This window comes from Suncus etruscus, chromosome X, assembly GCF_024139225.1.
Source record: "Suncus etruscus isolate mSunEtr1 chromosome X, mSunEtr1.pri.cur, whole genome shotgun sequence".
In the NCBI taxonomy this organism is placed as follows: domain Eukaryota; kingdom Metazoa; phylum Chordata; class Mammalia; order Eulipotyphla; family Soricidae; genus Suncus; species Suncus etruscus.
The window spans coordinates 123441536-123467994 of record NC_064868.1 but is presented as its reverse complement, the minus strand read 5'-3'; the positions used below and the strand labels follow the sequence as shown (position 1 = coordinate 123467994).

Here is a 26459-nt window from a genome sequence, read left to right as displayed (position 1 = left end):
TATTTTAACAATGATGCATATCACCAGTCAGTTTCTTAATTGTTCTGATAGTGAATTATGAAAGGATACATCTTTATTCTATTTCATTGCATATATTTAAGAATCTTGTTCTGAAGAAAGAATTCAGTCCTGTACAGTTGGTCTCTAAAGGCAAAACCATAATTTCGAATACGTCACACATACTAGATGGCATTCCAGCAAGAAGTGAATGAGAGTTCATTTCTCCCCACGCTCCCTTCCAGCATGGATTGTTCTTCTTCTTTGTGATGTATGCCAGTCTCTGTGGTTTGAGACGGTGCCTATTGTTTTGACTTGCATTTCCCTGATGATAGGTGAAGTGGAGCATTTTTTTCATGTGCATTTGGCCATTTTAATCTTTGAGGAAGTGCCTGTTTATTTCTTCTCCCCATTCTTTGTGGGGTTGGTTAGTTGCTTTTTCCTTGTTAAGTTCTGTCAGTACCTTATATATCTTAGATGTTAGTCCCTTATATGACGGATATTGGGTGAATAGTTTCTCCCATTCTGTGGGTGGGTTTTGTATCCTAGGAACTATTTCCTTTGAAGTGCAGAAGCTTCTCAGCTTAATATATTTGCATCTATTTGTCTCTGCTTCCACTTCTTTGGAGAGTGATTTCCTTGAAGATTCCTTTAGTCTCAAAGTCATGGAGTGTTTTACCAGTGTGCTCTTCTATATACTATATGTTTTTGGGTCAGTTATCAAGGTCTTTAATCCATTTGGATTTGATCATTGTGCATGGTGTTAGATGAAAGTCTGAGTTCTCCTTTTTTATATTGCTGACCAGTTGAACCAATACCTCTTGTTTAAGAGGCTTTCCTTGATCCAATTTGTGTTTCTTGCCCTTTTATCAAAGACTAATTGATAGAGTGACTGGGGGAACATTCTCTGAATACTCAAGTCTATTCCATTGATCTGAGGGTCTGTCTTTATTCCAATACCATGCTATTTTAATGACTATTACTTTGTAATACAATTTAAAGCTGGGGAAAGTGATACCTCCCATCTTCATTTTTCTAAGGAATTTTTTTAGCTATTCGTAGGTGTTTATTGTTCCAAATGAATTTCAGGAGTGTTTGATCCACTTCTTCGAAGAATTTCATGGGTATCCTTAGAGGAATTACATTAAATCTGTAGAATGCATTGTGGACTATTACCTTTTTAGTGATGTTAATCCTCCAAATCCACTAACAGGTTAACTGTCTTCATTTTGTTTTGTCCTCTTATTTCTAGAAGCAGTGTTTTGTATTTTTTTTGTATAGGTCCTAGACCTCTTTAGCTAAGTTAACTCCAAGATGTTTGAGTTTCTGTGGCATTATTGTGAATGGGATATTTTGAGGTCCATTTCTTCTCTATCATTATTTGTGTATAAGAAGGCCATTGATTTTTGTGTGTTAATTTTGTAGCTTTCCACTTTGCTATACAAATGTATTGTTTCTAGAAAAATTTTAATAGAGTCTGTAGGGTTTTCTAAATATAGTAGCAAGTCATCTGCAAACAGTGAGAGCTTGGATTCTTCCTTTTCTCTCTAGATGTCCTTGATATCTTTTTCTTGCCTAATTGCTTTGGCAGTAATCATAGTACTAAATCTAATACTATGTTGAATGGAAGTGGTGAGAGGGAGCAGCCTTATCTTGTACCAGATTTTAGAGTAAATGCTTTTAGATTATCTCCATTGAGTATAATACTTGCATTGGCTTGTGGTAGATGGTCTTGACTATATTGAGAAAAGTGTTTTCCTTTACCATCTTGCTGAGATTTTTTAATATAATTTTTATTTTGATCATAGTGGCTTACATATTGTTGACAATAATATTTTAGGTGCATATTTACATAAAATCAGGGGAGATTCCCATCACCAAATTGTCCTCCCTACACCTCCGTTTTTGTCCTACCTCCCATATCCTCTTCCCTCACCCCCAGGGTTGCTAGAATATGTGGTCCCCTCTGTACCTAGCCTACTACTTAGTAGTCTTGCACCTGTTTGGTCCTGGTGCCTCCCTTATTTCCCCCTCTAACTGGGGGCAGGACTAGCTAGTTCAAGTTACGTGGTTTTGTTTGAAGAAGAGAAAAGTAATAAACTGGGGTAAAAGTCTAATATGCTGAAAATAAGCGGAATTCTTCTAGAGGCTCTCATCATCGGTTTGAGAGATGAAGGAGAAAAAGAAGGTGAAACACTCCACCAGTACAAAAAGAAGTGTCAAATATCCAGTGATGACTCCAACAATAATGATAAGCATCACAAAAAAACAAAAACAAAAACAAAAACTCCATGGTCTTGATATAAGAAACATAGCATATTTGCTGAGATTATTTTTTTTACCATGAATAAGCATTGGAACGTACTGAATGCTTTCCTTGTATCTATTGCTATCATCATATGGTTTTTATTTTTCTTTTGTTGGTATGGTGTATTATATTGATTGATTTATGTATGTTAAACCATTGTTCATTCCTGGGATGAAACCTGCTTGGTCATTGTGTATGGCCTTCATTATGAGGTGTTGGATCATATTTGCTAGGATTTTGTTGAGTATCTTTGCATCTGTGTTAATCGTGGATATTAGTCTGTAGTTTTCTGGGTTTTTTTTTACAGCATCTCAGTCTGCCTTTGGTATCAGAGTGATCTTAGCTTCATAAAAATTATTTAGTAGTGTTTGTATTTTTCCAATTTTCTGGAAGAGTTTGCAAAGGTTTGGTAGTAGGTCCTCTTAAAAGGTTTGAAAGAATTCATTAGTGAATCCATCTGGGCCTTGGCTTTTGTTTTTGGGAAGAATTTTGAATACCGTTTTAATTTCCTCAATAGTGATGATTCTGCTTAGATATGCCAGATCATCCTGGTTCAACAGTATAAGAGTCAAATAATTTATCCATTTTTTTCTAGGTTCTGATGTTTTGTGGCATAGATTTTCTAATTACCCTTTGAATCTCTGTAGTATCTGTAGTGATCTCCCCCCTTTTCATTTCTTATCTGGGTTATTGTTTCTCACTCTCTATTTGTGAGTTTTGCTAGTGTTTTATCAATCTTGTTCATTTTTGTCAAAGAACCAACTTTTGATTTCATTGATCTTTCAGATCGTTTTTTGGATTTCAATTTCTTTAATTTCTACTCTAAGCTTTGTTATTTTCTTCTGCCTACCTATTTTTGGTTCCTTTTGTTGATCACTTTCTAAGTTTATAAGGTGTGTGATTCATTTATTTATGTAGGCGCCTTCCTCTTTTCTGACGTGTGCTAGCAAAGCTATAAATTTTTCTTTTGGTATCGCTTTTGCTGTGTCCCACAAATTCTGATAATTGGAGTCTTCATTCTCAGCTGTGGTTCATTCCTGCAGTAGAGTCAGTTCAAAATGGCTCCTGTGTGCAAATGCACATGGCAGGGATCAGACTCTGTCCTTTGAGGGTAGGGTTATCTCACTTCAATTATCATATTGTCAAGAGCTTTTCTGGGTGATGTGGTTCACTGATGTAGCAGAGGCAGTTCAAGATGGTCCCCTTTTGCAAACATGCATGGCAGTGATTAGAAAAAGCACATTTTGTGAAATTCTCTTTAAATGATTAAACCAAACTTTACATTAAGAAAAACTGGTCAAAGTGCAAGCTGACAGTTGATATGAAAATCCTTGGTTACTTTGGAGGCTGCAAAATACATGTTAAAAATTCTCTAAGCTCGTTTAATCTTCAAGGGGCTATCCAATTCCAAGCTTAAAATATGGAAGCTGCATGTGCAAAAACTGCAGTAGCCTATGCTGCTGCTGTAACCAACATCACCCTCTATCCTAGCAGATCTTGGGTTCAGGCCAAACAGACACTCCAGGGGAATAAACGGTGTGATCTGTAAATAGTTTGCACTATGTAACTGAACCTGTTGAAAGAGAAAACCAGGAATGGACAACGTTCTTACATCATTTTCATGAAAATTGCCAGTTACTGGAAAATTATTATGTGCAAATGTGCTCTTTAGATCCACATATGCACATAATCAAAGAAGCAAGCCCTTGGACCTCTATGTTGATACCATTGCTCTAAGTATCTTGAGTTTTTTTAAGTGCTAAATGAGCGTAATTAATAGAAGACACTGAGGAATTATACGTGTTTTGTATTTTTCAGTGTTTCCTTTGCACTTTAATCTAAGCTATATGGCACTCCGGTCTGACTTTTGGTTACATATGTAGTAACTGTACAGAGAAATATATCAAAGTAGTTTGGGGACACTGATGTGCCTGCAAGCATGTGCCTGTTAGCATGAGTGCCAATACAGACAGAAGTGATAAAGCTACTGGTAAATGGGCTGACTCAGATCGAACTGAAATTGTGCTTTCCCAGAGACATGAGGTGCTACTTAAACTTCTAGAAAATTTTATTTTTTTTACTTCTAGGAGATTTTAAACAGCACTAGGCTTTCCTACCTCTCAGCACCCCTTAACAGTCTACAGCTTTCCATTCTCAACCCTCCTGCCACCTATAATATACTTGCATAATCACTGTCACTATGAATTATGTTCTATTACAACTTCTCTCTTAATAAACTGTTCCCTTTTCCTTATCTTTCCCTCTGCCTCTCTGTCTCTCTACCATTCCTTCACTCTCTCTAACTTTCCCATGCCTAGTCTCCAGACATTTACTAAACTTCTTTAAAACATCTACTATCATTGAAATCCTGCCCAAATACCAAAACATTGTCATCATAGAATTCTGGGAAGAGAGTTTCTGGATACAACTTCTATAATCAGCCACATGCCATACTGTGAAGTTGACAGTCCCCCAAGGTCTTTCCAATATTTGCAGAGAAGCCTCGCTACTTGGTGTTTTATCATCAACATCATCATCCTTTTCATCCTCATCTGTCATCATTTATGGTAAAATATTAAAACGGAATAGTTAAGAGAAGAACAATAGCATTGCATAATAGGTGGTTTAATTTCAGGTTTTCTTTTTGCTTGTTTTGGGACTATACCCTGTAGTGCTCAGGACTTATTCCTGACTCTGAGTTCATGAACCACTCCTGATGGAGCTCAGTGGACCATATGGTGTACCTGTTATCAAATCAGGGTCAGTGGCAAGCAAGGCAAGCACCCTGCCCACTATCTAGCCCCACACACTTATATTTCATTTTCTTTTTGTTGTTGTTTGTGTTTTGGCGACAGCTGGCAATATTCAGGGCTTACTCCTAACTTTGCAAGACAAGTGTCCTACCCTCTGTACTATCACTCCTGCTTTAGCATCACTGTGTTTTAAAAACACTTTGTATCTATTAACATTGACTATATTTTTTCAGAATTCTATTCTATTGTTCTATTGAATAAAGTTTATGAAGAGGAAAAAAATATTGTGTTTGAGGATGTGAAATCTATTTGCCTTGTTGTGTTTCCAAAGAAAACACTTGGAACTACACATCTCATTGGGACTGATCTTGTAATTTGCGAAAGGGATTCAGTAACTATCATAATGCCATTCATGGCTCTTAAGAGCACCTGTGCTTTGTAGCATAGGCGCTAAAGTCATTAAAATGACTAATTCGATGTATAGGTAATCTTTTATTGGTTGCAGCTCAGCAATGACTCAGAGAAGTTGTAATTAACACTATTACTATTTACTAAATGCCAGCATTGTTCTAAGTGGTGTACATGCCTTGCCTCATTTATTCCTTACAAGAATCCCATGAAATATGTAGTACTTTACCCCATTGTACATATGGAGAAACTGTGGCATGAAAATGTTAAGTGGACTTGCCCAAGGTTACATAACTAATAATTAGAAGAGGAGAGATTCAAAATCAGTTAATTTGGTTCCTATATAAAGGGATCCTATCAGCTTTTAAAAAGACATTAGACCCAAAATATTTGATTTATCTAGAACTACACCTTATGCCAAGTTGGTACAGTCCATAGCTTTGGGCATTCATTTTGTGCCTCAAGATGCCATTATCTGCGCATGTGCTTCCCAGCACAATGCACATGGTGCCTGCATGCATATCCTGCCCACATCTTTCCTTTTGAGATGTGTGTGAACTTTCCTACTTTCATGCTGTTTTGTGTATGTGGGTTTTCTCCACCGTTGAAGAAACCCATGTTCTCTTTTGAGTGCATTGCTCTATCCCTTTATTATCCTGTCCCCCATTCCTCAGTATGTCCAAATAAAATCTGTTTTTACTTCACTGTTCATCTCCCTTCAAATTATTTTCTTTGAGGCAAGGTGATGGACCTGAAATCTCCAGCGAAGTAGTGTCTCGAGGATCTCCACTGGCACCATAATTGGTGGTGAAGATGGGATTTTGCAGTGAAGATTCTGAGTAAGGAGGTAATCATAAAAATTTGCTGTGTAAGTCTCTAGAGGGGAGGACTGTAATAACTTCTGTGAATATGTTGTCTCCATGAGGCATCTTACATGTTGTCTTACATGAAGACTGCAATAAACTCTGTGACTATGTTGTCTCCCCCTTATTTTTCTTGTACCCTCAACCATTGTGGGAGGGAAACTTGGAAACCCATTAGAGGAAGAAGAACTTTAAGATTTGGATGGATTATGGCATAAAATCAACCCCCAAACAGGAATAATTTGCTTTCAATTTAATAGAGGTAATTAGCTAGAGATCACCAAGAGAACTTGATCTGAAAAAACAGCAAATTAGCAAGGATCCAGAAGTAAGGTCTTCAAAAGTCACAGCAGTCTAGGTTAGGCTTGACACGTGCCTGGTGTTAATGCCGAAACAGGCCCCATGGAGGCTTGGGGTGCATTGGTGAGGTCAGTAATAGAGGCGTTCAATCCAATAACTCTCTTTCAAGTAAGGCAAAGGCATAAAATCCCTTCTTATAAGTCCAAAAGGAATGAGAGTCCCTTAAGTAAGGTCTAAGACAGGGGTCCTCAAACTATGGCCCACAGGCCACATGTGGTCCACCAAGGACATTTATCTGACCCACTGGGTATATATATGGTTTGGGGACTACTCCCAGCAGCCCGCAAGGACTCATCCTGGCTTTGCACTCAGAAATTAATCCTGGCAGGCTCAGGGGACGATATGGGATGCTGGGATCGAACCTGGGTCTGCTGTATGCAAAGCAAGTGCCCTACTTACTGTGATTTTGGTCCAGCCCCCAAACAGGGTGTTTTTGCCCCTACTGTCTATCCTGTTTAATGGCCAACTCACCCGGGACCACAGTGCACCAGTTTGAGATGTCCTCCGCAGTCCCTGACTTCCTCCTTCCCTCTTTCACTGGACTCCTCCTCTCAGTCTCAGGCAAGGGTTCACAAACTACAGCCCCCATAGTTTTTTAAACTATAGTCTGGCCCTCCAATGGTTTGAGGGGCAGTGAACTGGTACCCTGTTTAAAAAGTTTGAGCACCCTTATTAAAGTGTCCTCAGTAAAGCAAAGTGGTAAAACACCCTACATAAAACCAAAGGATTAAAGTCCCCTAAATATGGCAATAGAGTTAATCACCCCCATCCGTAAGCCCCAAGAGGTTAAAGTTTCCTCAAGAGAAGAGAAGTTAAAAGTATCTTGAGAATAAACGAATGCCAAGCAATCATTTTGTTTTAGCTTGCCCCTCTTCTATAGGTTGCTGCTGGTACTCGGAAAACGATGGGAAATTTGACTTCAGTTCCCAAAGATTGCCCTCTGGGTTGCTTACTAAAATATTGGAAGAATTTCCAGTGGGCATAAAATAAAGTGTCTTACCCTCCTTTCTATTATCATATGTCGCAAATATAAACTGGAGTGTAGGGAAAATTGTGAACTAGAGCAATGTCATTACAGTTTGGGTCTGTACCTTGGAAAACCAAATGCAGACCAGGCTCATCAGAGCCTAGAATAAGATTAGAAAAATTAACCCCTGGTCTCTGGAAGGGCAGGATTTGTAAACAAGATGCATGGCTTAATTTAATATCGGCTTTGTTTATATGTGCCTCGAAGGAATATGGATATGTGCTGTTAAGTTATAAAATATAAAGTCTAAAGTCCACGTGTTGGGTGAGGCCTCCCTCAGCATGGTGCCTCTAGTCCCTCAAGTGGATGGGCCTGATGATACAGGTAACGGTGAAGAAATAATTCACAAGAAGTCAGTTAAAATTTCATCTGAAACAGCTTGCTTTATTCCATGGCCCTATCCATCATGTGTTTTCCTCACATGGCTTTTCTGCTAAGCTTTCTGCTGCCCCTCTCTCTCAGGCTTTGCTGCTTCCTCTTTCATGTGTCTATCTCCTCTCCTCTCCCCTCAAGCCAGCCCCTCTTATTCTTTACTCAAAACCTCAGACCCCCCCCAGATGTGGGTGGTTTTGACCATCTAGGTGGGATTAACAGCTCAAAAAGAAGCTTAGGTAAGGGGGTTGGGGGAAGGGATACCATAAAATGTGCCTTGAAAATGTGGGCTGAAAATATATAAATTGTGTTCCTGTACCATGCTTGGGGCTCCAAGTTTCTCTGACTTGTAGGTCCCTAGTGTTCCTAGTTCCTTTGATCTGCAGGCTCTCTTGCTGAGTCTTAATCTATCTCTGTCTTCTGTTCTGCGCGGCAATTAGGCACTCAACACCCTGAAGAGGGATAGGATGTATTCCTGCTGGGACACTCCTACTGAAGATGAGAAGACTGAGGCCACTTTTTTTCTTTTCTTTTCTTAATAATTTTTTATTATTTTTTATTATTTAATAATTTTTATTATTGATCATCCACTACGATCAAGTAGGTTTCATCCCAGGAATGCAAGGCTGGTTTAACATCCGTAAATCTCTCAACATAATACACAACATCAATAACAAGAAAAATAAAAACCACATGATCATATCAATAGATGCAGAGAAAGCATTTGATAAGGTCCAACACCCATTCTTGATCAAAACTCTCAGCAAGATGGGAATGGAGGGAACCTTTCTCAATATAGTGAAGGCCATCTACCACAAGCCAGTGGCAAATATTATCCTCAATGGAGAAAAACTAAAAGCCTTCCCTCTAAATTCTGGCACAAGACAAGGCTGTCCTCTCTCACCACTCCTATTCAACATAGCACTGGAAGTACTTGCTATAGAGATTAGGCAAGAAAAGGATATCAAGGGAATCCAGATAGGAAAGGAAGAAATCAAGCTCTCATGTTTGCAGATGACATGATACTCTACTTAGAAAACCCTAAAGACTCTATCAAAAAGCTTCTAGAAACAATAGACTCATATAGCAAGGTGGCAGGCTACAAATTTAACACACAAAAATCAATGGCCTTTCTATACACCAATAGTAATAAGAATGAAATGGACATTAAGAAAACAACCCCATTCACAATAGTGCCACACAAACTCAAATATCTTGGAATCAACTTGACTAAATATGTGAAGGACCTATACAAGGAAAACTATAAAACTCTGCTCCAAGAAATAAGAGAGGACACACGGAAATGGAAACGCATACCCTGCTCATGGATTGGCAGGATTAACATCATCAAAATGGCAATACTCCCCAAGGCATTATACAGATTTAATGCCATCCCTCTAAAGATACCCATGACATTCTTTAAAGAAGTGGACCAGACACTTTTGAAATTCATTTGGAACAATAAACACCCTCGAATAGATAAAGCAATCATTGGGAAAAAGAATATGGGAGGAATTACTTTCCCCAACTTTAAACTGTACTACAAAGCAACAGTTATCAAAACAGCATGGTATTGGAATAAGGACATGTCCTCAGATCAGTGGAATAGGCTTGAATACTCAGAAAATGTTCCCCAGACATACAATCACCTAATTTTTGATAAAGGAGCAGGAAATCCTAAATGGAGCAGGGAAAGCCTCTTCAACAAGTGGTGTTGGCACAATTGGATAGCCACTTGCAAAAACTTGAACTTAGACCCCCAGAAGGTAAAATCCAAATGGATTAAAGACCTCGATATCAGCCCCAAAACCATAAGATATATAGAACAGCACATAGGCAAAACACTCCAGGACATTACAGGCATCTTCAAGGAGGAAACTGCACTCTCCAAGCAAGTGAAAGCAGAGATTAACAGATGGGAATATATTAAGCTGAGAAGCTTCTGCACCTCAAAGGAAATAATGCCCAGGATACAAGAGCCACCCACTGAGTGGGAGAAACTATTCACCCAATACACATCAGATAAGGGGCTAATCTCCAAAATATACAAGGCACTGACAGAACTTTACAAGAAAAAAACATCTAACCCCATCAAAAAATGGGGAGAAGAAATGAACAGACACTTTGACAAAGAAGAAATACACATGGCCAAAAGACACATGAAAAAATGTTCCACATCACTAATCATCAGGGAGATGCAAATCAAAACAATGATGAGATACCACCTCACACCCCAGAGAATGACACACATCACAAGGAATGAGAATAAACAGTGTTGGCAGGGATATGGAGAGAAAGGAACTCTTATCCACTGCTGGTGGGAATGCAGTCTAATTCAACCTTTATGGAAAGCGATATGGAGATTCCTCCAAAAACTGGAAATCGAGCTCCCATACGATCCAGCGATACCACTCCTAGGAATATACCCTAGGAACACAAAAATACAATACAAAAACCCCTTCCTTACACCTGTATTCATTGCAGCACTATTTACCCTAGCAAGACTCTGGAAACAACCAAGATGCCCTTCAACATACGAATGGCTAAAGAAACTGTGGTACATATACACAATGGAATGTTATGCAGCTGTCAGGAGAGATGAAGTCATGACATTTTCCTATACATGGATGTACACAGAATCTATTATGCTGAGTGAAATAAGTCAGAGAGAGAGAGAGAAAAACGCAGAATGGTCTCACTCATCTATGGGTTTTAAGAAAAATGAAAGACACCCTTGTAATAATAATTTTCAGACACAAAAGAGAAAGAGCTGGAAGTTCCAGCTCACCTCAGGAAGCTCACCACAAAGAGTGATGAGTTTAGTTAGGGAAATAACTACATTTTGAACTGTCCTAATAATGAGAATGTATGAGGAAAATGGAGAGCCTGTCTAGAGTACAGGCGGGGGTCGGGTGGGGAGAAGGGAGACTTGGGACATTGGTGATGGGAATGTTGCACTGGTGATGGGTGGTGTTCTTTACATGACTGAAACCCAAACACAATCATGTATGTAATTAAGGTGTTTAAATAAATTTAAAAAATGTTTAAAAAAAAGAAAATATCAGATGACTAAAAAAAATAATAATTTTTATTATTAACTCATCATACTGACCCGATCTTTCCATCTTATTTTAATTTTTTTTGGGGGGGGGCTCACATCCAGCAGCACGCAGAGGTTACTCCTGGCTCTCTGCTCCAAAATCTCTCCTGGCAGGCTCAGCGGACCATATGGGATGCCGGGATCCGAAGCACTGTCCTTCTGTGTCCAAGGCAAATGCCTTACCTCCATGTTATCTCTTCGGCCCCTGATCTTTGTGTCTTTACACTAACCAAGCCTGAGTAACCGTGATCTAACAGGTAAAATATTAATCCCTTTATTAATATAATTGCCTGTTCCCTTAGCCAATTCATAGGACTGCTCAGTAAGTAATGGGATACCCCAAATAGAGTGTTCGCCAATCTTGCTGTGTTTATACAAAAGAACAAGCCAGGTTTATTAAGCCTTCTGGCAAAACTTAGAGAAGTTGAAAGAGAAAACTATGTTTCTGTAACTTACCTTTTTGCAGAAAGCATGTAAATGTACTCTAACAGGCTTAAATAAAAAAGGGTACCTCCGTGGGTAATGAAGATAAAACCAGATTACTGATAATAGCACAGTAGCTCATAAATAGACTCACAGCTGCATATGCTGCCACTAGTCAGACCAGGATAGCAGAAATCAGATTTATCAGCAAGAAGTTAAGTTAAAAAGGCAGACTTTCTTTGTTTCTTTCTGTTTCTGTTGTTTCTGTTTCTTTGTTTCTTCTTTTTTGTTTTCCTTTCTTCCTTCCTTTCTTCCTTCCTTCCCTCCTTTCTTTCTTTTTCTTTCTCCTTATTTTCTTTCTTTCTTTCTTTCTTTCTTTCTTTCTTTCTTTCTTTCTTTCTTTCTTTCTTTCTTTCTTTCTTTCTTTCTTTCTTTCTTTCTTTCTTTCTTTCTTTCTTTCTCTCAGTACACTGTCCCTTCTAATTCTCTCTTCCATTCCTCAATACTTTCCAATGAAAACTGATTTTAATTTTTAAAAGACACCATTAACTTCAAGTCTTTTTTGAAGTTTATTTGTCTCTAATTTCATGTGGAAATGCATGATTGAGGCTGGGAAAGTTAGGTAATCAAGTGCCTTGTGACAAGAACAACAACTAACCTCCTATACTCCCTCTTCTTCAGAACTCCTTATGTTCTTAGGAAAGATTGTGCATGAACTTTTAACTAAAAGTTTGTCTATGGAGTTTGTCTATTTAACTTAAATAATTAAATCTCTTGATATCTCAAGACTAATGGATTCACTTCCATTTGAGGTATATCTCAAAGGCTACTTGCACAGAGACATTTGGGAACTGAGTTAGAATTGCATATTCTGGACACACATGTTCCAGATATATCTCCCTCATCTCTTCTCTCCCCTCCCCTTCCCTTCTCTCCCCTCTTTTTCTCTCCTTTCCTCTCCCTTCCCCTCATCTCCCCTCTCCTCTCCCCCCTCTCCCCATCTCTTCTCTCCCCTCCACTCCCTCTTCTCCTTCTCCTTTCCTCTCCTCTCTTCTATTCTCCTCTCCCTCTCCTCCCCTCTCCACCTCTCCTCTCCCATCCCTTCCTCCCCCTCCTCCCTCTCCTCTCCTTTTTTCTCCCCTCCTTTCCTCTTCCCTCTTCTCCATACCCCTATTACCCTCCTCTGTCCTCCTCTCCCTTCTCCTCCTCTCCCCTCCCCTCCTCTCCTTTCCCCTCCCATCCGCTCACCCTCCCCTCCTCTCCCCTTCACTCATCTCCTCTTCTCTCCACTCCTAACCTCTCCTCTCCCATCCACTACCTCCTCTCCTCTCCACTTACCTCTTCTTCTCTCCTCTTCTCTCCTCCCCTCCCTCCTCTCCTCACCTCTCCTCTCTCCTTTACTCACCTCTTTTCTCCTCTGCTCTTCCCTCCTCTCCTTTTCTTTCCTTGTCACCAAGGATCAAACCTAGAGCCTCACCCACACAAAGGAAGTACTTTAATATTTCATTACATCCTTGGCTCCCAACTTTATTTCTGAGGCAAGATTTATACATCTGTATTCTCAAAATGTTTCCTAGTGATACTTGGCAAATTACGAACCAGAATTCCATACTACAAACCAGCCTTTAGCAACTGGTGGCTTAGATGACCTGGCCTTTTTTACTTCCTGAATGATTCAGAGAAAAATCTTATGTATGTATATAAAAGATCAACTTTCTTCCAATTCTCTCAAAATAATATAAATACAATCAAAATCAAAACACAACTATATTTAAAAGTTTTTTAGAATTGTCTAAAATGTAGCACACATTATGAATGAAATTAAGGTCAACAGACTGGAGAAGGAATGCTGTTGGCAAGAACATACAAGAGGAGAATTGGTTTTCTTTTTCCCATCAAAGTTTAGACAACGAATTCTAGTATTATGTAATTTCAAGATCATTTTCAAGCACAATATCTCTTCTCCTTCAGTTTACTTCTCTCTATGTGAAAAATCTATCTGACATCCTATATGGTCCCATAAGCCCTGCCTGGAGTGATCCCAGAGCAAGGAATAAGCACTGAATACAGATTGGTGTGGTCCCCAAAACAAAAAAAAAATGTCTGAATCTTTCTTTTTTTTTTCCTTAGGGCCAAATGAAATCAAATAATAGCTATCTACATAGTAGCATAAATGAAAAAAGGGTATTTTTGTGTTTATGTATAGATAGGCTTAGGAATGGTACAAGAGACAATTAGTCATCTTAATTTTTTTTGGTGGTGGGAAAACACTGGCAGCACTCAGGTGTTACTCCTGGCTCTGTGCTCAGAAATCACTTCTGACAGGTTCAAAGAACCATTGGAATGCTGGGTTTGAACCAGAGTCACCTATGTAGCAAGGCAATGCCTTTCTCTGCCCCTGTGCTATCAATCAAGCCCCCATAGTCATCTTAAAAGACACAGAAAATACACATTCTCCCTATATAATAAGCCCAATTATTTGTCCCTGATATATATGAAGGGATCTATTTATTTTCAAAGTTGATTATTCTACTTAAGCTCCTAGCTTTATCCTTCATATTCCAAAGTTTAGTCATTAAATTATATTTCAATACCTCTAAGATTCAAATTGGGTCTAGCTGGGTTGGAGAGATAGCATAGTGGGTAGGGCATTTGCCTTGCATATGGCCAATACAGGACAGATCCCAGTTTGATCCCTGGCCTCACATTGTTCCCCGAGCCTGCCAGGAGTGATTTCTGAGCACAGAGTCAGGATTAACCCCTGAGCAGTGCCAAAAAAAATCAAATTGGGTCTAAGGTTTTTCATAAACATCTGGCTTTCAATTTCTGAATGCCTAGGTCATTCCTGGCTCTCCAAAAAGAATGTCTGTCCATTCTTGTTCATTCTCAGAGTGCTCCATCTCAGTGGCATGCTTCTCTTTTTGGCATTTTAAACAAAGCCTGTAACTTTAAACTTTAAACAAAGGCTGTAACTGAGGTCACTCCCAAGTCATTCAAAGGTTCTATCCAAAGGCAAATGCTATATGGGAAATAATGAAAAGAGGAGGACAAAAAAAGATGCACAGAAGATGAAATTGAGCTTTGACAAGCAATTCAGCCTGAACAGCCCCTTGGAAGGAAGCCAGTGTTGGTAAAGCTGCAGCTCCTCTTGATTTCAGTCAGTCTGGAATACACTTCAACTCAGCTCACCCTCCATCTTCCTTCTCCTTAGAAGCCCAGTGTTTAATCATTCAGCTGCTTTTTTGCTGCCAGGAGAGATTTGGCCAAATGTTTGAAAAACACTGTCTGCCCCAGACTACACTTGTTTTTATTCTCTGCTTATTGTCAAGGCCCTCTTCTAAAATGGTACACCCCAGGAAATTAGACTTACACCCTTAGAAATTTATGCTGCCTTTATGTCCCCTTTTCAAAGACAATTATAGGTATTTGGGGGGTACATCCATTGGCAGAAACATGCTTTCCTCATAAAGTTGAAAGTAATGTCTTATCAGAAATGATATCATTAGATATCCTTTAGGTTCAATGGAAAATATTATCCTTACAAACTCATCAGACATTAAAGGCAAAACTGAGATTTCGCACTCCTAAAATATGACTCCTAATCCTCCCCTTCCATGATCAGGGAGTTTTTTAATTCAAAGAAATAGGTTACAGGGTAATTGAAACAAGTTTTAGGGGGACAGGAAGAGGGGAGCATACCTGTTGGTGCACAGGACTTAGTCCTGGATTTATGGTCAGGGAACCATGGGAGTGCCAGAGATTTAACCTGAATAGGCAACAGGACAAGTGCCCTATCTGCACTATACTATCTCTCCAAACCTGCAAGAATGAAGTGAGAGCCTCCGTTTTAGGCTGAATTCTTGAACATTACTCTTTGTTTATCGGATTTCCTTCAAACCAGAAGGCCAACTTTCTTTTGTGGGTGAAGACAGGTTCTATGAGCCAGCCCAGGGTGATGAAGGTTCATTTACAATGATGGGAATCTTATTTGAACTGATTTGGATCAAGGGCTGTATTATAGCCCTTTTTGCTATCTACTCGTCCCTGAAAGCCTAACATACTAGAAAAGATGATCCTCAAAGTAAAGTGAAGAACGCAAAAAATAAATGTTCCCATAAACATAGCTTAATGCTTAAAAGGAGGGTCTTAGATGTTTGTAACCCAATTTACTACCTATTAGTCCTGGGCACACAGGAAATTAAATTCCTCTGTACCCTGCTTTTATAATATGTAAAATAATAATACCTTCTTTATGGGGTTATGAAGTTTAGAGGATATATGAATATGAATAGTGATTAAATGGGGTTTAGCATAGGATAATATGCTTTCTATAATAGTTTTAGCTATTAATGTTATTAAAACCCTGAACGTATTCTAGCCAACAGTTCTCATGTACTGTGTGGCACAATGATTGATTAAAAAAAGTTTAACCCCATATACATTTTTAGTGTATTTATTTATAATGACTCCAAACTTGAAACCACCTAATGTTCTTCAATAAAAGAAATACTAAGCAAATCAAGTGCACTTGTACAAAAAATGCTAACCATATAGACTATAGAGACAGTCCAAAAAAACTGACTGGCACTAGGGTTCTCTCTTTTGCTCAGAAGAGCCATTTTCACCCCAGATCAGTGAGCCCCCCAAATGTACTTTGCTTCATGGCCAAGTATTATTTCCAATCAATGAAACACACCACAGTACATAAAAAACACCAACACACTGCAATGGTTACAATGGGAAAGAAAACCCCACCACATTCAGTGAGTAAGTATGATAGTATAATAGACCAAACTAGTATCAGCCATCTATATAGAATCTCTGATAAGGACTCTAGGGGAAATTGTTGGGGATGTTCAAGGAACTCAAATAAGCCATGTGACAAATAATAAGAGACTCAGGAGACTATGAAAGAAAAAATGAGGAAACTTCAAATAGAAATGGCAGAACTGAAAGGCATGGTAGGTTAAATGAAAAACTCACTGGAAAACCTCACCAGTATCTGCTGATAACAGAATCAAAGAATTCAAAGATGAAATGCAGAAAATCTCTAGAGAACAACAGAAGATGGAAAAAAGACTCAAACAATCAAAAATGATGGAGAAAAATTTTATAATAAAGAGATGTTAGTAGAAATTTAAGATAAATGCAAAAGAAAAAATATTACGTTGCTGAGTTGTTGGGTTGCCAGAGACAGGAAGAAAACCTCCATGAAGAAGTAACAGTCAGAGACAACATTGATGAGAAGCCCCTAAACTGATGAATGCATACACCAATATCCCTGATGCCCGAGGAGTACCAGCTAAAAGAGACCCAAATAAAACATCCCAGAGCAAATCCTATTAATAATGATGAAAACCAAAGATAAAGATAGAATACTGAAAGCAGCAAGATAAAAAAGAAAATGCATACAAAGGAGCATTCTTAAGATTTAAACAGATTTTGACAGATTAAAAGATTTAAACACATTAAACAGATTGATAAAATTTAACAATTAAAAAGTTTGTGTGGAACTATAAAAGACCTAATATAGGTAAATATATCCATATTGAAAAACAAGAAACTGGGGAACAACTTACCTAACTTGAAACTCTGTATAAAGCCATAGTGATTAAAACATGGTATTGAAACAAAGACAAACTTTCAGACCAATGGGTCGGAATGGAATATCCAGTGACTACCCCCCAAGTATATGGTCAATTAATCTCTGACAAAGAAGCCAAGAACTTTAAATGGAATAAAGACTGTCTTCAACAAATAGTGTTGGAAAAATTGGATAACCATGTGTAAGAAATTAAAGGACAATCTATATCTCACACTTTACACAAAAGTCAATTCAAAGTGGATTAAAGATCACTTGAGATTAGATCCAAGTCCATAAAGTTCACTGGAAAAAAACATATGGAGAACACTCCAAGACTTAGACCACAGAGAAATCTTCGATGATAGGATGCCAAAATACAAGAGCTATAGAATCAGACCTAAATAAATGGGACTACATAAAACTAAAAAGTTTCTGTATGGTAAAAGAAACATGGGCTAAAACCAAAAGAAGACAGATAATTGATTGAGAGAAAATTTTTGCACTTAATGCATCAGATAAAGTTTGATATATAGAATATACACAGGTTAACTCCACAAAACCTAAAAACCCCATAAAAATAGGGAGAGGAAATGAACATAAACTCCACTAAGGAAGACCAATAGATGACCACAGGCACATAAAAATGCTTGTCATCGCTTATCATTAGTGAAATCCAAATCAATACAACAATGAGATATTATATTATACCAATGAGGTTGCCACATCAAAATACTGGGGACAATCTATGTTGATGGGGGCTGTGATGAGAAAGGAACTCTCATCCACTCTCATCCACTGCTGGTAGGGATGCTGCTTGAGCCAATTCCTATGGAAAACAGTATAGAGGTTCTCAGTAAACTCAAAATTGAATGCCATATGACCCAACAAGCCCCCTTTTGGTATCTATCCCAGGACAGAAAAAGCATTCATGCAAATACCACTATTCATAGCAGCACTCAGTACAATAGCTAATACTTGGTATCAACCTAGATGTCCAACAACAGATAACTGGTTCATGAAGATATGGTTCATATATACCATGGAATACTACATAGCTGTAAGGAACGATGCAATCATGCAAGTTGCAGCTACATGGATGGAACTGGAAGATAGTATGTTAAATGAAGTAAGCCAAAAAAAGAAGGATGAATACAGAATATCACTTATATGTGATATTTAGAATAACTGCATGAAGAAATGCAATGGTTTAAATGGGAGTTGTCTTGAACTCACTTGGCCCCAGAGTATAGCAAAGAGAAGGAAGAAACTGAGTGAAAGAGTAGAAAACTAAATATTAAAAGATGAGTGTCATGGGCCAAGCGGTCTCACTTGCATTGGTTGAGATAAGAAAGGGACAGAACTCACCACAAAGAGTGATGAGTTGAGTTAGAGAAATAACTACATTGAGAACTATCCTAACAAGGAGAATATATGAGGGAAATAGAAAGTCTGTCTAGAGTACAGGCGGGAGTGGAGTGGGGAGGAGGGATATTTGGCACATTGGTGATGGGAATGTTGCACTGGTGATGGGGGGTGAACTTTACATGACTGAAACCCAACCACAATTATGTTTGTAATCAAGGTGTTTAAATAAAATATTATTATAAAACAGAACTAAATATCCAAGCCAAATTCAACTACAATAGAATCAAGAGACCCAAACTACAACAAGCTATACTCAGAAGGAACCTGTTACACTGGTAGTCCTGGGGTCTAGGAGTGGAGGGGTGGGATGCATTCAGGGAACTATGGTGGAGGGAGGTCAACACTTTTGGTGGGACTGATCCTAATTCACTGTCACTATATGCCTAAAATACAACTATGAAGACTTGTAATTCATAATGGTCTCAATAAAAATTTTCAAAAAAAAAAAAAGGAAAAGCAAGGGACAGAACTAAACATCCAAGCCAAAGTCATAAACAATGGAATCAAGAGACCCAAACTCTAACAATCTAAACTTTAAATGGGCCTGTTATACTGGCAAGCTGGGGCTTGCTGGGGGGGGCACTGGGGGGTGCAAAGGTTGGTGGTATGGGATACACTCTGGGAATATTGGTGGAGGGAGGTGGACACTCGTGGTAGGACTGGCCTCGATTCATTGTATGTCTGAAACCCAAATATGAAGGACTTTCTAAATCACGATGGTTTCAATGAACTAAAATAAAAATTAAAAAAAAAGAAACTATTATGATCAACCTTCTAAACCATGCTGTTTAAATAGAGTAATTTTAAAAATATAAAAAAAGATTTAAACAGATTTATTATAACCCTTTTGGCCTGAAGGTAGTGATGGGATATAATTAAAAAATAACTACACTAATAAGTATCATGACTATCTTAATAAGTGAGAGAAGTAGAATGCCTCTCTCAAATGTAGGCAAGGGTTGGGAAGGAGGGAGGGGGCATTGGTGGTGGGAATGTTGCACTGGTGAAGGGGGTGTTCTGTTTATGACTGAAACCCAACTACAATCATGCTTCTAATCATGGTGCTTAAATAAAGATTTTCTATAGTAAAAAAAATCAACAAAATGAATGATTTTGAAGGAATGGTACACAGTTTCAAGGATAAACAACAGCTCAGAAACTTTACAGACTCCAAATCAACTTTAAATGAGTACTTGATAGCAAAACAACTCCCACAAACACAATAAACTTTAATAAAATGATGGCACAAAATTCCATGACAATAATGTCTCTCAAGTAAATAGACTAAATGCATCAATTAAGAGACACAGAGTGGAAAATAGATTAGAAAATTGAATTCAATGTTCTGTTGCAAAATACATATCTGAGTAGTCAGAGCAAATACAGACTCAAAGTTGGAACACAATTCTTCAGCATACAACTCCCTTAAAAAGGGTAAGGTGGTCATACTAGTATCTAATGATATAGAATCAAAAAGGTTATAAGGAAGGGACAGAGAACATCACTTCTTTTTTTTTTTTTTTGGTTTTTGGGCCACACCCAGCGTTGCTCAGGGGTTACTCCTGGCTGTCTGCTCAGAAATAGCTCCTGGCAGGCACGGGGGACCATATGGGACACCGGGATTTGAACCAACCACCTTTGGTCCTGGATCGGCTGCTTGCCAGGCAAATGCCGCTGTGCTATCTCTCCGGGCCCAGAACATCACTTCTTAATCAAAGAATATGTATGTCAAGAAATCACATTTCTAACACTTTATTTTAGGTGGGCAAGGGATTCTAAAGTATCTTAATCATGTTAGAAGGAAAATAGGAAAAATAGAAAAACAGGCTTCCTTTTCCTGGTCGGTCCCTGCGGCCGCTTCGCTTCGCTGCGACTGGAGCTGGTCCTGGGGTCCCCGCGAGTGCAGGGGGTCTGGAGCAACGATTTCCCGGCTGCTCTGAGGTCACCTCACCAGGGATTCATGCAAATTGCCTTTCTGCTGCTCTTCCAGAATAATACGTACTAGGGAAGATGGATCTGCACCATCAGAAGTCCAGTTCCCAGAGATTTGTGACAACGGCCTTGCTGCTGCTCTTTATGAACAATATAGACAAGTGAAGATGGAACTGCACCGTTTGAAATCCTGTTCCCAGGAAATGGTGACCTTCACCGATGTGGCTGTGATCTTCTCCCCAGCGGAGTGGCTGTGCCTGGATGCCTCTCATCGGAAACTCTACAGAGATGTGATGCTGGAGATCTACCAGCACCTGGGGGTCATAGGACAGTGCAGGGTGAAGCCTGCACTGATCTCCTGGTTGGAAGAAGGAGCCCTTCACAAGCTGCAGAGAGGTTTGTTTGAAGTATGCAGAGCACCAGTTGAGTATTACTCCATTCTACAATTTCCTTTTAGAATGAGATCTTCAAACAGAAGATTCCTCTGATGGTAAGAGAGGTGGATTCAGTCTGAGACAACTGTCACAACCGGAATGACCCAAAGGAAGTCTGGACAGGAAGCAAATGTCATCTAGGTCCCGAGAATGGCAAGTCCTTCACATTCTCTTTGTCCCACACTGAACACATGATAATTCATGTAAGAGAGAAGTCTTATATGAGTCAGGAGTGTGGAAAGTTCTTCACTCAATCTTCAAAGCTTATTAGACACATGAAAATTCATACAGGAGAGAAGCCTTATTTATGTCAGGAGTGTGGAAAGGCATTTGCTCAATCCTCAAAACTTTTTGATCACATAAAAATTCATACAGGAGAGAAGCCTTCTTCATGTCAGGAGTTTGGAAAGGCATTTGCTCAATATTCAGACCTTAAAAAACACATAAAAGTCCATACAGGAGAGAAGCTTTATTCATGTCAGGAGTGTGGAAAGGCATTTGCTCAATCCTCAAAACTTTCTGATCACATAAAAATTCATACAGGAGAGAAGCCTTATTCATGTCAGGAGTGTGGAAAGGCTTTTGGTGAATCCTCAAGCCTTTCTGATCACATGAAAATTCATACAGGAGAGAAGCCTTATTCATGTCAGGAGTGTGGAAAGGCTTTTGGTGAATCCTCAAGCCTTAACAGGCACATGAAAATTCATACAGGAGAGAAGCCTTATTCATGTCAGGAGTGTGGAAAGGCATTTGCTCGATCCTCAACCCTTAACACACACATGAAAATTCATACAGGAGAGAAGCCTTATTCATGTCAGGAGTGTGGAAAGGCATTTGCTCAATCCTCAAATCTTTCTGGTCACATGAAAATTCATACAGGAGAGAATCCTTATTCATGTCAGGAGTGTGGAAAGGCATTTACTCAATCCTCAAACCTTTCTGGACACATGAATATTCATACAGGAGAGAAGCCTTATTCATGTCAGGAGTGTGGAAAGGCATTTGCTCGATATTCAGACCTTAAAAAACACATAAAAGTTCATACAGGAGAGAAGCCTTATTCATGTCAGGAGTGTGGAAAGGCATTTGCTCAATCTTCAAAACTTTCTGATCACATGAAAATTCATAAAGGAGAGAAGCCTTATTCATGTCAGGAGTGTGGAAAGGCATTTGCAAAATCCTCAAACCTTTCTGATCACATGAAAATTCATACAGGAGAGAAGCCTTATTCATGTCAGGAGTGTGGAAAGGCATTTGCTCGGTCCTCAGACCTTAACAAACACATGAAAGTTCATACAGGAGAAAAGCTTTATTCATGTCCGGAGTGTGGAAAGGCTTTTGGTGAATCCTCAAGCCTCAACAGGCACATGAAAATTCATATAGGAGAGAAGTCATATTCATGTTCGGACTGTGGAAAGGCATTGCTTGATCCTCATACCTTAACACACACAAAAATTCACACAAGGGGCCGGAGAGATAGCTTGGAGGTAAGGTGTTTGCCTTGCATGCAGAAGGTTGGTGGTTCGAATCCCGGCACTACATATGGTCCCCTGAGCCTGCCAGGAGCTATTTCTGAGCATAGAGCAAGGATTTAGCCCTGAGCGCTGCCAGGTGTGACCCAAAAACTGAAAAAGAAAAAGAAAATTCACAAAGGATAGAAGCCTTATTATGTCAGGAGTGTGGAAAGGTGTTTGCTTTATCCTCAAAGCTTCTGAGACACATGAATATTCATGGAGAGAAGCCTTTAGCCTTGTCTGGATTGTAGCAAAGCCTTCAATAAATCTCAAGACGCATTAAAATTTATAAAGGAGATAAGCCATATGCATATGAGGAATGTGGGGAGGCATTTGCCCATAGCTTGTTAGACACTTGGAAACTGGAGAGAAACCTTACTCATGTTAGGTGAGTGTGAAAAAGACTCACTCAAACCACAACTGTTTCTGGGCAGTACATTACTGATTTGTACTGATAAGAAGACTTACTCATGTCAGAAGTATGGGATGTCCTTCATTAAATCCTCAAAACTTAATTTGCACGATTACATTCAAACAGGAGTTAAGTCTAATACATGTCAGGAGTGTGGAAAGGCCTTTGCTTAGTCCTCAAACCTTACTATACACATGAATGTTCATACAAGAGAAGAGTGCCATTCATGTCTGGAGTGTGGCAAGGCTTACACTTTCTGCTCAAGCCTTCAAAAGCATAAAAAATCCATTCTAGAGGGAAACGTCCATAAAAAGTGTGGGTATTTTTTTCACTGATATGAAACTTTTATAGGTATGAAAATGATATCTGATGATCTGAGCACCTCATGCAAAATGGTTGGAATTGACCTTGCAAAGCACTGGCTGGGATTCAATGCTAAACATTCTGTAGGGTTTCTCAAGCCCAAAGGTATGGATAACAGAGTCAGGAATTACCTTTGAACATTATAGTGTGTCGCCTATGAAAATAACTAAAATCACTTTTAAACAAGACAATATTAACTTGAGGGAATATGGGGAGACTGGTTTACTTCTGAATGATTAACTGCATAAAAAATTTATAGTTGGGACTAGAATGTAGCATAGTGGAAAAGGTATTTGCCTTGGTCGCAGCCAACCAGGGTTGGAACCTCGACATTCCCTATGGTCTCAAATGTTGGCCAGGAGCAAATTTTATACTCAGTGTGTCCTATAGCAACGAATACAGCTGGATAACATCTCTACTTGAGAACTTTATATTTATGAAGTGCTTTGACACTTTTACTACTCTAAGATGGATCAGTTTTAAAACTGTAACATACTGATCAGTTAATTATTTCTGCGTATGTCTCCTGAGCACATATAATGTCTGTGTTGTACATAGCTCTGTCCATTTCTATGTTCTACATAGCCTGCTACATTTCCCCTTTTCTGCCTGTCATTCAGCACTTTCTTTCTTTCTTTTTTTCTTTCTTTCTTTCTTTCTTTCTTTCTTTCTTTCTTTCTTTCTTTCTTTCTTTCTTTCTTTCTTTCTTTCTTTCTTTCTTTATTTCTTTCCTTTCTTCTTCCTTCCTTCCATTCTTCCGCCCTTCATCCCTTCCTTCCTTCCTTCTTTCTTTCTTTCTTTCTTTCTTTCTTTCTTTCTTTCTTTCTTTCTTTCTTTCTTTCTTTCTTTCTTTCTTTCTTTCTTTCTTTCACCACACCTGGTGATGCTAATAGGTTACTCCTGGTTATGTGTTTAGAAATCGGTGCTCAGTTGGGGAACCAAATGGGATCCTAGGTCAGCCACATGCAAGGCCAATGTTCCACTGCTCCGGCCCTGGAATGTGTATTTTTCTTTTCTTTTTTTTTTTTTTTCAGGCCACGCCCGTTTGATGCTCAGGGGTTGCTCCTGGCTAAGCGCTCAGAAATTGCCCCTGGCTTGGGGGACCATATGGGACGCCGGGGGATCGAACCGCAGTCCTTCCTTGGCTAGCCCTTGCAAGGCAGACACCTTACCTCTAGTGCCACCTCGCCGGCCCCGGAATGTGTATTTTTCTTATAAAATAATGTTATTGGTGGTGGGAATCTTGCACTTATGAAGAGGGGTATTCTTTACATGACTGTAATCATACAACTACAATCATATTTGTAATCATGGTGTTTAAATAAACATAATTTAACAATAAAAAAAAAGAAAAACAGGGTATGTGCCCTGTTTAAAGGGAAAACAGGATGTATATACTTTGTTTAAAGGAGAAACAGGCCTGGGCTCTATCTAGGAAGAAAACAAGATGTTGGCTCTAGTAGGCTTTGTGAGTTTAGCTACACTCAGCTTACCCAGACTACCCTGGCAGTTCTCAAGGACTTCGCAGATCACACTGTGGTGCTACAAGCCTACACTGAACAATGCTTAGTGTAACACATAGAATGTTTATTTATTTGGGGGGGGGCACATCTGGCAGTGTTAAAGGCTTACTCCTGGATGTCTGCTCAAGAATCAGTCTGTCAAAATCAGACCTCGGTCAACTGCATGTAAGACAATTGCTTTGCCCACATTTACTATTGCTCCTACCCCCTGATAATGGGGATCAAATCCTATTCAGTTCACTCACTGAAATATCTCTTGTGCCCAGAAAGATCCTTTTTAAAATGGAAAGTTTGTGAGTAATGGTGTATTATGGAGGCAACTCAGCTAATAGATTTAATAGATAGACAGATTGGTAGGTAGATAAATTTCATAGATGGAATGCCCCCACACTATATTTCATCACTGGTAAAGCGGGACTGGAACGAGGGTCACTACAAGAAATAAGCCAAAGAAAGATGAGAGTGAAATATGTGTGGCCAAGTAACAATCTGTCTTGTCAATCTGGGAGAGTGAGTTGCCTGCCAGACTGCAGTTTTACTGAGACCACCCCAGGCAGAAGAGTAAGGACTGGAGGCCTATCCTGAGTCAGACCCACCCAGGTTTGCTTGTACTTGCTAAGTAGGAAAATCTCTGTTTTGTGTAAAAACAGGTTGTAAAGAAACAGGGATGTGAACATTGTCATAATGACATGGCTTAGTTCTCAGAAGAATGGGCATTGTCCATTCACCCCTGAAACATGGATACCATCTACAGAAACAATGACAGTTGTCTATAACATCACCAGGAAGCAAACCTCTATCAGGAAGATCATACAGCTGCCCTGGCATGACTTACTCCAAATAAGATCCTTTTAAAACCCAGACGACTTAACAAAAGCAACAACCTGCTTTCAGGGCAGGGTTCTCCACATTGTCCTCTAATGGTGAGGTGAAACTAGAGGACACTCCATATCATCCTGACTCGATCTAGGATATGCATAGAAACCAGTGTCTTGAACTACAGAAACCTGACACCAACAACAGCAATTGTGCGAAAAATTTTACTGGGACCACAAAGAATGACTCAGGGGTAAGACAACCTAGTATGCCTGGAGTCCAGAGTTGGTCCTATGCCAGAGTATTTCAGGGTTAAGATCTCCTTGTATTTTGGCCTAAGCTTTTGCTTTCTATTTCCCCCATATTTTGCTGGACAGACAACAATTGCCACTCTCACACCTTTTTTTACTGTATTTCTTTAACTCTTATCCTTTAAAAAAAAGAAGAGCTTACTAAACTTTCTGCTATTGCTTTAATGAGTTCATTGATGAATAATAATAATAAGTTTCACAAATATACTTGCTACTGAACGTTTTCTTTTTTCCTTTCTCTTCCACTTTTTTTAGTTTTTCTTTCTATTTTCTTTTTTTTTTTTTTTTTTGATAGGGACATATCCGGCAGCGCTCAGGGGATACCCTGGCTCCAGGCTCAGAAATAGCTCCTGGCAGACTCGGGGGACCATATAGGATGCCGGGATTATAACCAATGACCTTCTGCATGAAAGGCAAACTCCTTACCTCCATGCTATCTTCTCCGGCCCCTTCTTTATATTTTCTATTTTTTAATAATAACTTTGCTTTTGTCATCTTGAAACAAATGTATTATGATCAGTTATGTCAACTGTG

At 39.1% G+C, this 26459-nt stretch overlaps 1 protein-coding gene across 1 annotated transcript in view; it reads left to right on the top strand.

Moving 5' to 3' along the window:
• The window catches only part of LOC125999046 (gastrula zinc finger protein XlCGF57.1-like), a 39240-nt gene extending 13744 nt beyond the window's left edge, over window positions 1-25496 (top strand). Inside the window, exons 2-4 of the mRNA XM_049767028.1 lie at window positions 20611-20959; window positions 21097-22404; window positions 25449-25496. Coding sequence (XP_049622985.1) covers window positions 20611-20959; window positions 21097-22404; window positions 25449-25496 — 1705 coding nt within the window. The remainder of the gene's footprint in view (window positions 1-20610; window positions 20960-21096; window positions 22405-25448) is intronic.
• The last annotated feature ends 963 nt before the right edge of the window (window positions 25497-26459 follow it).